Source organism: Trichoderma atroviride, chromosome 5 (genome assembly GCF_020647795.1).
Source record: "Trichoderma atroviride chromosome 5, complete sequence".
Lineage (NCBI taxonomy): Eukaryota > Fungi > Ascomycota > Sordariomycetes > Hypocreales > Hypocreaceae > Trichoderma > Trichoderma atroviride.
In genome coordinates, this window is record NC_089404.1 from 116,971 (window position 1) to 133,499 (window position 16,529).

General features: G+C 47.0%; 6 protein-coding genes across 6 annotated transcripts; 2 read left to right on the forward strand and 4 right to left on the reverse strand.

Annotated features, from left to right (window-relative positions):
- Positions 1-2,070: 2,070 nt before the first annotated feature.
- TrAtP1_009197 (uncharacterized protein) lies at positions 2,071-2,942 on the reverse strand (the record flags this gene model as incomplete). The annotated part of the gene is made up of 4 exons (XM_014093514.1): positions 2,071-2,423; positions 2,493-2,607; positions 2,676-2,829; positions 2,890-2,942. 4 exons carry the CDS (start codon positions 2,940-2,942, stop codon positions 2,071-2,073), a joined length of 675 nt encoding a protein of 224 aa, XP_013948989.1.
- A 486-nt stretch (positions 2,943-3,428) lies between these two features.
- TrAtP1_009198 (uncharacterized protein) lies at positions 3,429-6,867 on the forward strand. Its single transcript, XM_066114198.1, has 4 exons — positions 3,429-4,103; positions 4,158-4,608; positions 4,667-5,043; positions 5,104-6,867. The coding sequence occupies exons 1-4, from the start codon at positions 3,567-3,569 to the stop codon at positions 5,200-5,202; spliced, it is 1,464 nt and encodes a 487-aa protein (XP_065970292.1). The 5' UTR covers positions 3,429-3,566; the 3' UTR covers positions 5,203-6,867.
- TrAtP1_009199 (uncharacterized protein) lies at positions 5,403-6,383 on the reverse strand (the record flags this gene model as incomplete). The annotated part of the gene is made up of 1 exon (XM_014093515.2): positions 5,403-6,383. The coding sequence occupies one exon, from the start codon at positions 6,381-6,383 to the stop codon at positions 5,403-5,405; it is 981 nt and encodes a 326-aa protein (XP_013948990.1).
- A 49-nt stretch (positions 6,868-6,916) lies between the features above and the next one.
- On the reverse strand, positions 6,917-9,992 carry TrAtP1_009200 (uncharacterized protein). Its single transcript, XM_066114199.1, has 2 exons — positions 7,674-9,992; positions 6,917-7,613 (listed from the first exon to the last, which is right to left on the reverse strand). Exons 1-2 carry the CDS (start codon positions 9,876-9,878, stop codon positions 7,065-7,067), a joined length of 2,754 nt encoding a protein of 917 aa, XP_065970293.1. The 5' UTR covers positions 9,879-9,992; the 3' UTR covers positions 6,917-7,064.
- TrAtP1_009201 (uncharacterized protein) lies at positions 9,993-10,640 on the reverse strand. Its single transcript, XM_066114200.1, has one exon. It carries the CDS (start codon positions 10,593-10,595, stop codon positions 10,350-10,352), a length of 246 nt encoding a protein of 81 aa, XP_065970294.1. The 5' UTR covers positions 10,596-10,640; the 3' UTR covers positions 9,993-10,349.
- Positions 10,641-13,305: 2,665 nt separating this feature from the next.
- TrAtP1_009202 (uncharacterized protein) lies at positions 13,306-15,825 on the forward strand. Its single transcript, XM_014093517.2, has 5 exons — positions 13,306-14,096; positions 14,161-14,949; positions 15,015-15,329; positions 15,401-15,567; positions 15,618-15,825. Exons 1-5 carry the CDS (start codon positions 14,013-14,015, stop codon positions 15,778-15,780), a joined length of 1,518 nt encoding a protein of 505 aa, XP_013948992.1. The 5' UTR covers positions 13,306-14,012; the 3' UTR covers positions 15,781-15,825.
- Positions 15,826-16,529: the final 704 nt, after the last annotated feature.

Genomic DNA, 16,529 nt, shown 5'->3' on the forward strand with positions numbered 1-16,529 from the left:
AACGCATATGTTTTATACCCAAGCACCTGAGTCATCAACGTATTAAAGAGCGTAGAAATATCGGCTATTGTCCAATCTTTAGGAGCGGGAGATGAAAACCCAAAACCAGGCAAAGACGGCAAGACAACGTGGAAAGTTTGACTGGAATTACCGAGCATGAGCTGATCAAGTAATGGGGTCAGCTCTAAGAAAGAGCCCGGCCATCCATGCAAAAGAATTATGGGGATAGCGTTAGGATTTGATGACTTTTGATGTATAAAGTGCACAGTTTGTGTTCCTATTTTTGAAAGGAAGTGATCATATCTGCCTGGAATTAGTTGAAATCTCCAAAGCCCACTGTGATATTAATTTACTTATTTATTTCGTCTTCCTCCGCTGTCCAGTTGAATCCATTTATCCACTCGTTTTGAAGACTGGCCAGTGTGGTCAACGGCAGCCCTGTCGTTTCAGTCAAATTATAGCTGTTCACAGCAGCTGGGTCTTCTGTTGTTGGAAGAGTCGTTTTCTGTATGAGATCAAGCATACGAGGTACTCCGGAAGATAGATCAACTTTGAATGAGGTAGGAGCTGATGAGGCGACTGCGGCTGCATTTGAAACTACTGCCAGACCCAAATTCAACAGTAATAGCGACCGCATTTTAGAGACTTTTCAAGATATTGGGACAGTAAAGATTAATATACATTTGCAACAAATAGGTATCCTTAAATCTACTAAAGAATAGAAATGGTAGTCATTGAATAGAGCTGGATTATATATGGAAAATTTCGACCCACATGCTATGCGTGCATAACAGGTGTTCGGCAATTTAATCCCCGGATGCTACATCCCTTAAAGCTATCACGATTCAGGCAATTTGATTGCGCTCTTGGTTTTTATTGCAACCCACAGTAAGCTATAAATAATATTTCTTACCTTGACACTGAGCATTATCCACGGCTTGATAATGAGTTACTCCTTTGTGTTTCACAAGGTTAGATGTTACTGTTTAAGGTTGGATGTTACCTCGTCGTTATCAAACGGAAATGTCCCGTACACCACGATACCTCCGTTTCTGTGAAGAGTTTGGAATTATGAGAATATTTTACATAACACCATTACCAACCACAAGATAGGATTATCAACCGGGGAATGAATATTGGAGAGAATATGCCTTATATCCGAAAATATTAGCGGCTGATACCACTTCGTGTATTTTAGCTAGGTTAGAGTAAACCAGCAAAGTCTGGTTACAATGGGATGTGATGTGTAAGCGACGAGGTCCCTAAATCAGCCAGTGGCTTTTTGTATTTCGTTCCGTCATTATAATTATCTTCGTGTTGCGCTGATACCGAATTGTCGCTAATTGAGAAGCCTGGTAAGTACATATTCACATTGAGACTAATTTCCTTTCTATGACTTGCTTACATATTCCATAAAGAGTTCACTATTGTGAGAATTGTGCGACTCCGTAGTAAAGGACATTTGAGAAAGGGCTGGCTGAGGGTATGAATGGCCTATAGGTGCAAGTGACTTTCGTAGGAGGTCTACGTGGACAAGGCTTTGAGGTGGAATAGCATATTCATTTACGCCTACTGCACTATCTTAAATGTCCAGCATCAAACTGAATGCGCTCTCATCCCTAACTATTCGCCAAAGTAAAATCAAGAAATCCAACTATGCCTAGGTAAGCAGCGTTACCGTGGTGCAAATGAATGATACCAATGATCATTTGACGTCTGGCGTTGAGTTACAATTTAGTATGATGATCCCACAGCATGGGAAGTGCTTTAGTGAACCAGCCAAAGGCATGATCGGCAGGTACAAAGCGGTAGGGCCTTGAGGCTTTCTCGCATGAACCATGTTGCGCCTCTGAATCAAATGAGTGGCGAGTCTGTCAGCAATATTTTCACCCATTCATTAATAAGCTATCTAAGCACTGCCATACTTTGTCCCCTGCGAAAAGGTCTGCTCCACAGCCGCCGAAATAGCTGCCGTCTCCCCCAAAGTCCTTTTTAAATTACAGCCTAGCATCGGGCATCTCGGGATAGTATTGGCCACCTTCGGCTTTTTATCCATGATATCCTTGCCCTCTACAAGCCATGGGCAGCTCTGCCTTTCGCCATACTGTCCTGGATCTTTTGAACTGAATTTCTCTTTTCCATTGCTTCAATCCACGCTGCGTATTTTGTATATTTTTCGAGTTCCGAATCTCTGCCGAGCTCTTTGAGTAATCCTTTGCCTACCGAAGCCCACGTTATGAACGAGAGATCGGCATATGTAAGGCTGTTGCCGACAAGCCATCCCGTCCCATTTCTCTCCAGGGCACGGTCCAAGACCTCGGTGACTCGAATTATCTCGTCGACGTAGCGGTCAACAGCTGATTGAAGTTTCTCAGCGTGGAACCGAGCAAACCAAGTAGCTTGGCCGAAATAGGGTCCCTGACCTTTGCACGTATTAATTAAGAATTAGTTAGCGTGTAACAGAAGAGATTCGGGTTATTCGGTAAACATACCAGATATCTGAAATGCCAACCATTGCTGTGCTAAATGCTTTTCGGGCGCGCTTTTAGACGAGATTTTACCCTCATCGTCATACTGTTCCACCAGATATAAAATAATAGCACCCGACTTTGCATAACAATTAGTCTCATAGTTGCTATAACAAGGATGAAAAAAAGAAATGGGTTTAGACTCACTTCCCAAAGAGTGATGCCGGTATTTGGATCGTTGATCGTAGGCAAGCGTCCGTTCGGATTGAGTTTGACGTAATGCTCTTCTTTCACTTGAGAAAATTCCAGCTGGTGAATTACATACGGCAGCTTAAGTTCCTCAAGGATCATACACACTTTCCTGTTAAATAATGTTAGCTCTCTGTTTCGAAAGACTCTCTCGTTGTTCATAAACGCTTACCATGGATTCGGTGCGCCCCAGTGCCCCCAAAGTTCGATGGGTTGGAGAGCCATGATGAGCCGAATACGCAGAGTACGAATTTACACCAGTGGAAAGCAATAAAGTTGAAGGGGAATATGTATTAGTAGATAGTGTATCATAAAACATTTATAAAAGTTGGGCCATGGCTGCCCTTATATAGTTGTCCAGCTCAAAATCAGGAGCGAGTGCTGCCGCTGCAAACTCCTAACGCCGTAAACGATCAACATCTGATGAAACTCTCCCAATGAAGAAGCGAGGCTTCATGATGAAAATGTCTCAAGCCAAGGTGGCTTGCGAGAATTCTAGCGCTGCATCTCACGAGCGCAGGCGATAGACGGCTGCTACTTCTTACAAGTCGCAAGGGTACAGTTCAGCAACATACAGTCTCTATGCCCTATTTTGATAGCGTTGCGAAAACACTAGCGCGAATTCTCCGCTGATCACCCATAGCTGTGTCCACAATTCCGCCTGTAGCATTATCTCCGTTCACACTCCAATCTTCTACCGTCTTTGTACATCGTTTAACGAAAACCGCGGGCAAGTTTAGGGCTAACTAAAGACTCTATCATGTTCAACTAGATTAAAGACTGTGATTTCCTTTCTTACTTGTCTAAGTTATCCCTGCGGCGTGATTCACGCACACTTTCCCTCTCGCTATGGTCAATCCGGGTCACGCCAGTAAAGGATGCACCACCTGCAAACTGAGGCGGATTCGATGCGACTATGGACGTCCGTTTTGCCTCCAATGCACAAAGTCTAAACGAATTTGTTTGGGCTATGATTTCCAGGCGAAGATCTCTCACAACAAGCCTGGTCATCAAAATGCCGCTCTAATGCTACATCCTTTAGCTGCTACATGCCAGTTGACTGGATTGTGTCCTCTACCAGGTCTCAGTCTTTCGAAGGCAGATGACAGCGCAGCTCAGTCATGTATTGTGGCTCCACTCGTTTGGGACAAATTTGATAGACAATCAAGAGTTGATAGAGAGCATCTTCGCATGATGGTGTGGTCTATGCTGGGGACACTGAGTATCGCCTTCTATTCACTTCAGCAGTCTGTGCAGACCAAGGAAGCACGCAAAGAGCTGCTTCAAAGATATGGCTCTGCTACAAGGCAGCTTAGAGAGGCTCTTACTATTTGGCCATGTTCGTCGGCCTTATTAATCCCAGTTTTCCATTTCTCTTTATACGAGGTAGGCTAGACTCAATCAGCGCCATTGCAACATGATTCTCACAGTCGAACATAGATGATCGTCAATCTGGATCCAGCAGACAAAACATGGCAGACCCATCTTAGTGGTCTGTTGAGTATACTTCAGCAAATACCCGACAACAACATACGATTCACCTTGGTCAAAGCAGTACGGATTTCAGATTCAGTAACCAACATTCACAAAGCCTTAGAGTCATCAACGGTAGATGGCTTGCAGAGAGCGTGCTTGCTGCTAGATATCATTAAGCTTCAGCTTCGTAAGCTGGACGCCGACCTTGATGCTATTACGAGCAGTTCACCGCGGCCCTTGCGGAAACTAGACATGCAGAAATTGCAAGTATCAATGAAGCGTATTCGCAAACATTTGGATATATTTCCTCTCATGATTTGCGATCGATTCAGTTCTACAACGGTTCACATTGGCCAGAGTGGCTTTTACCCGGTCAGCCAGACGGATAAAAGATCTCAAAATAACTTTACAGATGGTAAGCTCAAAGTCATTTGTAATATTCTTACGCATTCTATCGGATCTGACTTCAGTAGACGCATTTATGATTCAATGGATTCAGTTTTATACTTTACAAATAATGACATCTGCTGTGTTACTCAAAATCGGAAGTTTCCTTCATCCAGACGCGACTTATCAGGGCAAAAGAGAATTTAAAGCACTATCGCACATTATACAAGAAGCGGGTGAGGGAATCTGCTCTATTACCGCGTCCTATATTGGGCTATGCTCCCAGACAGCACGAGACCGTCTTGAAATGTCAAAGATCAAAACGACGCAAGCTTTTCTCTTGATCTGGCCTCTGTTCTGCGTCTCTACGGCTCCCGGCCTGACAGACGGCCAACAGAGCTGGGCTAGAGAAGTACTTTGGGCTATTGGAGAACAACTCTCAATCCCTAAAGCGCTGTCATTGGTAAGCTGGCCTTCAATTGTCTATCTCTATTCTCGAAGGGATTCTGATTTAGCAAGTCAGGCATGCTCAAGTGGAGAGACTATTGGACAATCCGATATATTGGCAGGTATCCTCCTTGTCAACCTCTTATCCGTCTTACCAAATCCCACCTTTATATAGGGGGCGCAGCGCAAATGAGTCCCTATTACCGCGATGCCATTAACCCCATTGGCATATTATCTCTCCAGCTGCCTCGCGCTTCAGACTTTCGCCTACCCTTTCCAAGAAAGATCCAATGCTATTTTGAATCATCTGCTTTATTAACCCTGAATATTCTGTTTCGTGTATGTTTCTCTCATTACCATCTCCCAAGCTCTCCTCTAGCTTGACTTGAGCTCGGCCTCTCTCCTCACGCGGATAGCATTAACCATGATCTTGTTCGCCATAAACGAAGGCAGAAGCGTCAAACTAGCCCCCTGTAGCGCATGTGCCCAGTGTCCGGTTACAACCACATGCCCGTGGCCAGCTCGATCCAGAGCGGCTCGCGCCATCGTCTCGGCTGTTGGCGTGAAAAGCGAAGGAGATTCTTTGTTGTGTGATACACTTGTAACGTTACCAACACGGACGCCAAGGCACTCAATGCCAGTTTGCCCCAATAATGCGAATTCCAAGTTTATAGCACGCGTCAAGGTCATTAGAAACTGCTTGCTCGCGCCATAAGAAGCCAGCATGGGAAATCCTGCGTCAGCCATAGAGCTGATGTTCATTATCAGCGCCGGTGAGTTTTGTGCCAGGTGTGGGAGCAGGAGGCGAATCAGATGCAGGGGAAACAATGCATTGACACTGACGTTGTCAGTGATACGCTGCTCAGAACAGTCGCCCAGTGGGAGGTAGACGGGATTTGTAGAGCCGCCGCCCGCGTTGTTGATTAGGACTGTGAGATGCACGTCTTGAAGCGCGTCTTTGATGGCATTGAAATCGAGCGAGTGTCGCGCTTGGGCTTCTCCGGCCTGCAGGCAACTCGTACATTGCACCGTGCTAGCGTCCGCGATCAGAGTCCGAAACGCTCTTCCGGGATGTCTCTTTTGCAGCTCAGATTTGACCGCGTCGAGCTTTGCCTGATTACGGCCGTGGAGGACCACATTGAAGCCTCGCAGCGCCAGCTCGTCAGCAAAAGCGCGCCCAATGCCGTCTGATGCTCCCGTCACCAGCGCCCACGGAGGGCGGCCATCAGCTGAATCATGGGCATATCGCTTGAGGTTTGAGGGGAGGAGGTAGACTGCGCCGGCGGAAGCAACTTTGAAGGCGAAGGCGGCAACAGCGATTACGCCGATGGAGGCAAAGATATCGGAGGAGTGCATGCTGGGTATTCAAGCGATAAAGTGACGCGGAAGTCAAGGCGAAGCGTAGAGCATCAAGGCTGCGATGCTGGTGAATCGCAGAGCCGAGTTTTCGTTATTGCACGCTCGGTATTCCAAAGACGCCGACCATTAGCGGGGTAAGTTGAAGTGGCGCGTTGAAAGCTACCCAATGGATGATGTGCTTTAGCTGGAGTTGATGCATAGATGAATAGCTTTGTCTGTGGAACATACCAAGAGCTAGCCTCTAGTGATACACATAAAGGAATCTTGGTAGGCATCATGCGCGGGTCTTACAGCCATTTCCACCCATCCCAGGGCTTATCAATGAATAGCTACGCGAGTACTGGGATATTAGGGCAATGTGTTGAGAGAAGCACAAGTCCAAATAATACTTTACTCGTGTTCTCGCTCGTCGTATTGCTACAAGTATATTCTCCTGCTGGGGCGTATCACACGAATTGTACTTGTCAAACCGTGATACAATAACACGTAATGTAGCATCTTAGTTCACCTAGTCTATGCATCGTTCGGGGCTTGCTTTAGGAGTCTCAATTCCAACGTAACTGATTATCTGGGTATTCGTGCTAGCATACAAAGGTAAAGACTGGTATTCCACTATTCCCGCTCCATAATTCGCCTGAAAAATCATCACTTCATAAACACGTTATTCTCCCCTTGCACCTAAAACCATGAGTCAGGGCCAAAGTAGCCCTTTGCAGGCAGTTCGGTGAGCAGAGCTGTACGTCCAGCGCCACCATCAATCGTTGCCCCAAGAACATTAACACCCCACCAGTCAATAGACTTCGGGTGATATTGCACAGCAAAGAAGATGATGATTCCCGAAAACGCGACTCCACCGGTGAGGGCGGCAGCCAATACATAGTTATACTTTTCCCACCACGCGGTCTTGTATCTCTTCAGATAATACATGAACGCGAGAGAGAAGTAAAGGCCGCCAGTAAAGTATGTGAGGTTGAGAGGCGCCCACAAAAGCATTCCGTTGATTACCAGCGAAGGGTGTACGTGCTTGAGCCATGAAATGGGTGTGAAAACAACCAGGTTAAGAGGCTTGAAGATGAATCCCGGCAACACAGCCCTGGTTCCCTCGCGAGCGTAGGATCCAAAGCGCTTAAGGCCCCACCACAGGAGGGCGAGCAGGAAGCCAAAGAGGAATGTGTATTTCATGGTCGGATAGATCTGGCTGAAAATTCTCTTGGGACCGATTGCACCCTGTGAAACTGTCAGTACATTGATACCTATAAGCTGAGATTAAGAAGAGCAGCGCCTTACCCAAACAACAGACGACGAGAAATATACTTGTGATCCGTTTTCACAGTTGAAGTTGGAGACTTGCTCTGGAGTACAAATGCCAGCAATATCGTTGTCAGCAAATTGCACAACGCCGTATGCAACAAGGGCAGTGATGATGGCGCTCAATACTTGGCCACGGTACATGGCACGCGGGGGTACCTTGGCGTAGAAGCCCATCTTCTGGTCCGAAATATAGTTATCAGCTTGTCCATTGATGTTGTATCCAAAGGCCTTGACGAACATCAGGGCCTCGGGGTGACCAGGCAGAGCGTAACCGACAATCAACTCCGTGACAACGTTGAGTCCTTCAGTTGTGCCGGAGATTGAGTAGAGGTAGGACATTGGAATAAGGAACACCAGGTTCAATCCAATGACGAAAAAGACTGTCCAAACGGGTGTGTTGAGCTGAGGCCAGTGGGCTACAATGACGATGGCAAAGATGAACGCAATCAGTGCGATGATCAAGAACCACCAGTCTGGCACTTCAGGATAATTGCGCATCAGCTGTGTCAGCGGGTCATCGAATCCGTCGTATATCGATGACTCGTCTTTGAGGATATCGGCCAGATGGCCACCAGCTTCACGTACCCTGCCCTTGGCAAGCGACACGGTTGCATTCTTGACACCAACAAAGGTCTTGCTGATCGAGTCAATGGCGGCCCTTGCCGTCGACTTGTAAGCTTTGAGAAGCGGTCGCCAAGCATCAAGCAAGATGAAGACCATTGTTAGGGGGTAGAAAGCAAAGAATGCGCCATAGAGAAGCAAGTTTCCAGCGCTGTAGAAAGCGGGGGAGTACTCTTGGTAGGCAGTTTCATTGAGGAAACCATTGTTGGGGTCGACAACTCGTGTAATGTTATACGATTGGCCAGTATTGTCAAAGATGCCGGATGAGTTGATAGGAAGGTATGCCGACCAATTGACGTTGGACCAATACAATGCAATAATAATCAGTCCGCCCAAAAGTGTACCCAGAAACTGCTGGAAGTATGCAAAGAATGGATACGCAAGCGGGAGGGAGTAGGTGGAAATCACGTTCCAGTCGAAAGTCGAAATAGGATTGAATCCAAGACCAACTGTAGAGCCAGTAATGATGTTTAGGTTGAAGTTGTTGGGTGCGATCCACGTCATCCAGGCGAAGTAACTGAGAGCCGGGAAAATGAAGTCTGGAAGCCAAAAGTATACAAACATGGCGCAGAAGACAATGAAGAAGAACTTGTAGCGAGATATCCGCCAGCCGTGAATGACTTCCTCCTTTTCGGGGACCAACAATGCTCTGTTCAGAGCCACTGTGGGCAGAATGTTGGGCCAGATAGCCTCTGCTGGGTAAACGACAAAGCGACGGAGCAGGCCGGAGAATCCCAAGCCCATGAGTTGTGTAGACAGAAGCAGCAGAATGCCATATCCGGGAGTCAGCCACTTGTCCTTGTAGTAAACGGTCTGAGTCTGGATATTCCAGAAGCAATAAGCCGATGTAAGTCCAACATCAATAATGATTGTGGCAAGCATCTGTTCTTTGTACGACCACGGGCCTGGGTTGAGCGAGATTCTTTGGCCGCGAACGGTGAAGCCCCAGTCTGGCAACACCAGAGCAAGGAGCAGGCCGCATGGGTAAAGGAGAATTTGCGCAACGGCGGATGTCAGCGTGATTGATGGGAAACGCGAGTTGAACAGCGAGTTGGTGAACTGGGCGAGGACCGCCCACATATAGCCAAGTAGATGGGCACGAATAGTTTCGCATGGAATGTTAGGGTCGTCTGTCGGCGTCGTAATAGCGCGCACCTCGGGGTACGGCGAGTAGAACTTGTTGATTGCCGTCTCGGTTTTGAGCTCCAGCTCCCACTCTTCAGGATCTTGTCCGTCCGAGGGCCCCTCAGCCAAAGCTGCAAGCTTCTCGCGCTGGGCGTTGGAGAAGTTGTAGTCGTACTCGTGATCTTTGAGTAGTACTGCGATGATATCTTTGCACTCCTGGACAGTCAATGTCTCGATCTTGTCCATAACGTACTCGATATCATCTATTGGGGCCGTGCCGCCAGCTCTATCACCGAGCTTCTCGGCAAGATCATGTACGCCATCGTCGACATCGTGGACCGTGCTAGGGTAAGCCGTCTTCTCATCAATAGGCCGTTCAGGGGAAGAAGTATCCCTCTCGACGGAGTTGTCGATGTACTCTTCTTGGGAACCCATGGTGCCTTGCTCCTTAGCTGTAACTGCTGCAGAGCTATAGCTAAAGACGTTGTAGGTGGCAGACCTCGCCAAAGTGAGGTGAGGGAACTCTGGGACGAGAAGTCGTATGGCACGAGGATCTACATAGCAAAGCTCTTGATGAGCGGCGGAAACAGCCGTGTTATTATAATGATGGAACACAAACAACACCACTACCACCACACTTTCATTAGCCGCATGTGTACATCTAGAGGTTACACCGAATCCCTTGAGACTAGATCTAATTACTGCCAAAGACGAGTTCCTTATCTCCAAGCGCCATATTGACACAGGCGCTCCCTATCAGCCAGACTCACATCCCCTGGGGATCTTGTGTAGCAGCACCCCAGGTCTTAGCCTTGCTGAGAACTTTTGCACTGCGAGCCCATGATCTAGGCCTGGGTGTGTATCCTTGAAGGGTGGAGTTGGGCCGTCGGAACCGACTTTCTCCAGCTAAAGCACGCGCAAGACGACATACCGGTATAACGGGGGCCACACGTCCACCATGATGCCGGGAAACGGCACGTCCAAGGTCGCCTCTGTGGCGTACAAGCAACAAGGCTGCTCTGGATCACGAGCCAGCGAGACAAAAGTGCGGCGCCATAGCGTGCTACAAAAGGACAAAAGGGCAGCAAAAAGAGTGGAATAAGCAGGTCGCTGGTCCAGCGACGCGGGGAACATCCTGATTCGGCAAGGCATTATCGCTCGATAGCTAGCCGGTCGGGAGGAATATGGCGTTGAAGGGTGATCCTCATAAGTTCGTCTGGGGTGCAGACCAACGCTACTTTGCCCTGGGACGTCCTTTGCATGGGACAATAATCTTATCTAGCCTCGGAAAATACCGCAAACGATATCATGGTATAACACGATGATGCTACTCTCTGAGAGCCAAGACTTGCCGAGGTCTTGCCGTTGTTATCAATGCCCTGTAAAGCTGCTCGGGCGGATTATTTACGGTAGTAAGATGCTCGATAGTACCTATTAGATACGATGTTCCCATAATAGAACGGATGACCTAACACCGGCTACAAACATGCACAGGGCGGTTTCCTAATCTCATTGGGTGCCCTTTGCCTGTAGAAGTAAAACTTGTCCACAGGTGGCGATGGATGTTACACTGGACTAGGTACATCCGTGAGTGAGACGCTGCTGATGCTGGACCTTGTCATCGCGTGCTGCATGTGTGTGTGTGTATGGAACCCTTGAAGAACAGAACTCAGAGCAATTATCACATTATACTTACAACGCTGTCTTGCTCTAATTTAGCTTCACAGCCAATGTCCACTATCAATTGTCTCTCTTTCATCAGTTCCACCCAACCGCAGTAGATTGATTGCTCCGATCCCAACCCAGTCTCTTGTAATAGGTCAGCGCTTCTGAAGAAGCCACTGAATGCTATTCTATCCTGTAACAGATGCTAACAAAGTCTTATTTGGGAAATCATGGGCACGGGAAATTAACTAGGAGCACAGACATTAAGCGGGAATGGGAAGAAGATGGCAGAAAATCTCCTAAACTGCAGCACTTGGCAGTTGAAGTCGACTTGGCGATCGCCCAGACATCTCTCCACAGCGCGGCTGGCTAGTCCTGAAGGAGTGAAAAGATACGGCCAGATCTTGGCGTGTCCACAGCACGTTGCGCCTGTCGTTCAAATATAGAATCTGGGAGCATCACTAGGTGGTAACGGTACTAGCATCTGTCTCTGGCTATGTAACCAGCCCGAATGGTGATACTCGTTCGTTGGCTAGCCGGTCACACGCTCCCTCTTAAAACCTGTCTTGCCCGTAGTCTCCATTCTGCCTATATAAGTAGCGGGCCGTAGCCACCAGACAAACGTTCCTGGCTCGCTGGGTTTTAGCTCCCGGTGGCGTGATTGCTGGCTTGAAGGGTCTTTTTGAAGCCGCCTAGATGACAATGCGGAGCCGTGAGCTGCCAAGATTTGAGCAAAGCGGCCGCATCGCTATCTTTGGCGCTTCATTTCAGCTACGATTGAAAAGGGCTGACAACGATAACTCTTATCTGTTTTGAGGAGGCAAACAAGGACAAGCTCTATCGCCCGCGCGTTACTACACGCTACGAGGTTTCCAGTGCTATTAGTGCAAAATGTGCCCAGGCCGAGGCACTGGATGAGACAAACTCAGCTGTAATGGCTGGTACGGAGTATGGTGGCCCATACTGAGATAACGAATCACAGGTCCGAGACTGCCAGTACAGGGAGCAGCGATCGGCCCTCGTCGGCGATTAGGACGGCAACTAGAGTTGCAGCATTCCTATTGACCCAGAAGCCTGTGCCAACCCCTTCTCTATGCATGCTGACGCAGTTTCATTCTCGTGGCGATCATTGGGAGAAACGCCAAAGGCACGTCTCTGATGGATGCGTGTCAGTCGGTGTTGGTATTTCGCAATCCATGATTTGCTCTTCAGACCGGCGCCATGAATCAATAGTACTGTGAGCTACCGGTACTTTTTCTCTCGCACGAGGCGAAATGGTTCCCCCCACACCCACCACCCTTGGCGTTATCTAGCCACGCGGAATCAAAAGTGCCGTCTGCGACTAATTTACTACGTACATATATTGATTCCGGCGCAGGGATGTGTGCTCCAGCAGCGAGGATCGTTTGATAGCTTGGCGGGGCTACTGCCGCATTGGTCCTTGTCCCAGCCCAAGATCAATGCAAATGATCCGCGGTAGCGCCTTGAGGGCATATACGGTCCAAACGGTCTAAACGGTCTATACGGCTGCGTCAAGAATGAATGGGAGCTGCTTCAGCTCTCACATTGGACATGAGTTGTCTGTATCGTTTTTCTGTGTTTGCCATGTTTCGCCGCCGCGTTAGCCGCCCTGTCTTATAAGCCTGAATGGAACTTTTGATCGGATGAATAGATATGGACAATGGCCCTCGCTTCTTCTTTGCCTTTTGGATCCTGCGCAATGACACCAAAGCGCATTGCCGTTCTGTGATGAACAAACGAACAAGTGGGAATTTTTCCAGCGATTAGGAACTTGTCGCAAGAGCGTGATTGGCCCACGGCTCTGATGCGCTACTGTATACAAGGTCAGGATCTCCAGTATCATTAGATGTTAATAATGATATCAACTCATTCGACAAATTTCTACAAACTCCCAATTGTGCAATCATCTGTTGTTCCACGTCTGCAGAAGAAAGTCATATAAAATGGATCAAAATGGGATATTCCACTTTGAGAGCGACGAATACATATGTACGTAGGACTTAATCAGAAATAGCCAAAGCCATCTTGACAAGAGAGCATATTATTTAGCTGCAACTGAACCATTGTAATCATACTCTCAAGATTCAGATTGTACCGACATGTTACAGTTCGCTCATTGCCCATAAAATGCCTGGAGAAAGTTATCTGCTTTGGAGAAATACAAACGGGAAGTTACAGGTAATCAAAGAGACCGATTAGGCAAAGCAACGCATATATATACTCCGCATGCCTACCTACCTAAAGCGTAACAAGAATTTGCTAAGCGGTTATGAAACAACCAACGCTTTTCCGCGGCTGTCATACTGTCATGTCACTACAGTGCAGCATATCCACAACATCATCATCAGCCCTGGTTATTTTGCACCAATGTCGTGGGGATCCAACACCGCTACCGGACACTAGTATTGGCCATTGGAAATTGAACCAATAAAAGCTCGCTCTGAGTTAACTAATCATCATCACGTTATGCCATCTCGAGACAATTATTCCGTATTACTTTTACCCGATTTTCGCTGCTTTTACCAGCAGCACTTTTTTACAATGTTATAGTGCAGCCATATAAATGAACTACTCGCTCAATCTATAAGGGCCTACAAACACTGATTGAATACATCCCATGACTCAAAGCTTAAGCACATTTGAGATACATTATAGCTGAGAGACTGTACAAATGAAGAGAAACAAAAACCGTCACAAGCCTCATAATGTTATCCGCTCATCTGCTTAGTTGACGATGTCTCCATCTCTTGGTCAGCGAAGTAAGCATCTTAGCTAATTCGGCCCGATGGAAAAAGCAGTCAGGCATTATTATATAAATTTCGATCTGGGGTAGAATCAACGCTTCATTCTTTACATGCCCAACGCTTGAGATATCAAGATACAATGGCGTTGTTAGTTATGTCCAATAGTGCCTTTGGCTCTATAATAAAGTCTGTAATATTGTTACCACTTCTTGCCGTTCTTCTTGTCAGTATCATGCAACCCTCAGATTCGGCTGGCCATTATACTGATAGGTAACTTGGCATTGTAGGGTTTGGCATACGCATTTTGCATTACGGTTTATAACCTCTTCTTTCACCCCCTTCGTAATTATCCTGGACCATGGCTCTGGGCAGCCTCAGACATTCCATACTCTTTGGTATCAATCGGTGGCAATGCCCATAAGAAAATGCTTCAAATTCACATCAAATATGGACCAGTGGTGCGCGTTGGTCCCAACACAGTGTTTTACAGCCACCCAGATGCCTCCAAGGAACTTCGTGGTCACCGTAAAGGCAAAGGAGTGGAGCACTTGAAAGATCCTCACCTACACTCTGGTAATCAAAGCAATGCTATTGGTGCAAGCCGGGAGAATCATATTCGGTACCGACGAAACTTATCTTATGGATTTTCGCACCAGGCCATGCTGGATCAAGAACCAATCATCAATAGATACATCAATACGCTATTGACGGAACTGAAAGCACGATGCGCCAACCAGGAGAAAGTCGATGTTGTCAGGTGGTACAATTATACAACATTTGACATCATAGGGGATCTGGCTTTTGGTGAGCCCTTCTACTGTCTCGAGAAATCAGATTACCACCCATGGGTGGCGCTCATCTTTTCTGGCGTCAAAAATATGTCATTCATTTCAGTTTGCTCAAAGTTCGGAAAGCTTGGCATGTTACTGGCATTACTTTTTGTGCCCAAAGATTTACCGGCAAAGGGTAGAGAGCACCGGAGGCTGTCTATCGAGAAAACACGTAGGAGACTTGATTCGGGATCAAGCCGGCCGGATTTTATGACGGCCTTGACAACGACTCGAGGGTCCGCAGAGGTAACTCGACGGCGGAGACAGATACGTGGGTATGCATATGCATGGAGAACTAACGTCCATTGTAGGAATTGTCATTTGAAGAATTAGTATCAAACGCCAGCCTGCTTATCGCTGCCGGTTCGGAGACAACCGCCACAGCTTTATCGGCAGCGACCTACTATCTTGGGATATATCCAGAAACCTTTAAGAAGCTAGCTGCTGAAATTCGTTCAGCTTTCCGTTCGGAGGAAGATATAACCTTGACTAGCGCGCAGCATCTAAATTATTTGCAAGGCGTGATTGACGAAGCGATGAGGCTATTTCCTGCGGCGCCTGGCACACAGCCTCGCATTATTTCACCCGGTGGTGACGTGATTGTTGGCAGATATGTTCCAGCTGGTGTAAGTGATGTATCCCTTGTTTGGCATATGATGCAGTTCTGAGTTCCGAGTTGTAACACATGACTTCGCAGACCGTCGTTGGGATATGGCAATGGGTGAATCATCATAATCCCGCCCATTTCCGTGACGCTGAATCTTTTATTCCGGAGCGATGGCTTGGCGATGCACGCTTCGAGAACGATAAAAGAGATGCATTTATGCCATTTTCTGTCGGACCGCGGAATTGCATTGGACACAAGTAAGTAGAGCTGGTTCTAAGATGTAATTGTGAAACTGACTATGCCCAAGTCTTGCGTATGCAGAGATGAGATTGATTCTTGCAAAGGTAGTTTGGAATTTCGACATAGAGCTGTCAGAAGAAAGCATTGGGTGGGATACAAGAAGTAAAGTATATATGCTGTGGGAGAAGGGCCCCATAAATGTGCAGCTTACAAAACGGAATGGTATTTAAGAAGAGAAAGGTCCGAGAAACCACCTAGTCTACAAACTGCAAGCATACCTAGATAGAGATGGACAGCTTCTAGTATTGACCAAAAGTTGAATAAGATCCAATTTCACGGCCATGGCCAGATTGTCTTAAAAATGGACCAAGCTTGCTTCGAGTCTGTTTCGACTTGCACAGCTAAAACTACTTGTAGATTATCTCAATTCTTGATCTACCGTTTGAGTGTGAGTATAGTCCCTCAAGTACCTTTATAGCTATATCTACTATTTTTAAAGTAGTGTATGCCACATCACTAGGCCTTCCTTTGACGATTATCCATAAAATGTCGGGCATGAAATGGGAAATAGTGATGGGATTTTCGTCTTCGTTACTTTTTATTTAGCAACTGATCGTCTTCATTCTCAGATTAGATGTAACGTGCCTTAAACGCTAGGTGTGAGGGATCATGATGGATACAGGGTCACGAGCGAAAGCAAATTGAAGAGAACAAACACAACAACCAAAGGCGCTGACACTCAGGGATCAAAGAAGTAACTGTAACTAAACCGTAATAATAATCATAAAAAAACTAATCTAGTGACAAGCAGAGGAGGAGGGAACTATAAGGCGTGCCGCAGTGGGTCACGTGACACACCAGTAGTATTCTGGTTCAATGAGGATATTCGTCATTGGCCAATGGTTATTCTCGATGCGAAATTAGTAAAGGTTAGCTAAAGCATTCAAGGCATCGTCAGGCGAATTTGTAGGCATGTCAC

Excerpts from the sequence above, each read along its gene's own strand:
- TrAtP1_009198 (XM_066114198.1), top strand. The coding sequence starts at position 3,567 with ATGGTCAATCCGGGTCACGCCAGTAAAGGATGCACCACCTGCAAACTG. Across the intron at positions 4,609-4,666 it reads TCAAAATAACTTTACAGATG|ACGCATTTATGATTCAATGG; the intron begins GTAAGCTCAAAG and ends TGACTTCAGTAG. Across the intron at positions 5,044-5,103 it reads TCCCTAAAGCGCTGTCATTG|GCATGCTCAAGTGGAGAGAC; the intron begins GTAAGCTGGCCT and ends TTAGCAAGTCAG.
- TrAtP1_009200 (XM_066114199.1), bottom strand. The coding sequence starts at position 9,878 with ATGGGTTCCCAAGAAGAGTACATCGACAACTCCGTCGAGAGGGATACT. Across the intron at positions 7,614-7,673 it reads TCTCGTCGTCTGTTGTTTGG|GGTGCAATCGGTCCCAAGAG; the intron begins GTAAGGCGCTGC and ends ACAGTTTCACAG.
- TrAtP1_009201 (XM_066114200.1), bottom strand. The coding sequence starts at position 10,595 with ATGCCTTGCCGAATCAGGATGTTCCCCGCGTCGCTGGACCAGCGACCT.
- TrAtP1_009202 (XM_014093517.2), top strand. The coding sequence starts at position 14,013 with ATGGCGTTGTTAGTTATGTCCAATAGTGCCTTTGGCTCTATAATAAAG. Across the intron at positions 14,097-14,160 it reads CACTTCTTGCCGTTCTTCTT|GGTTTGGCATACGCATTTTG; the intron begins GTCAGTATCATG and ends TTGGCATTGTAG. Across the intron at positions 15,568-15,617 it reads CGGAATTGCATTGGACACAA|TCTTGCGTATGCAGAGATGA; the intron begins GTAAGTAGAGCT and ends ACTATGCCCAAG.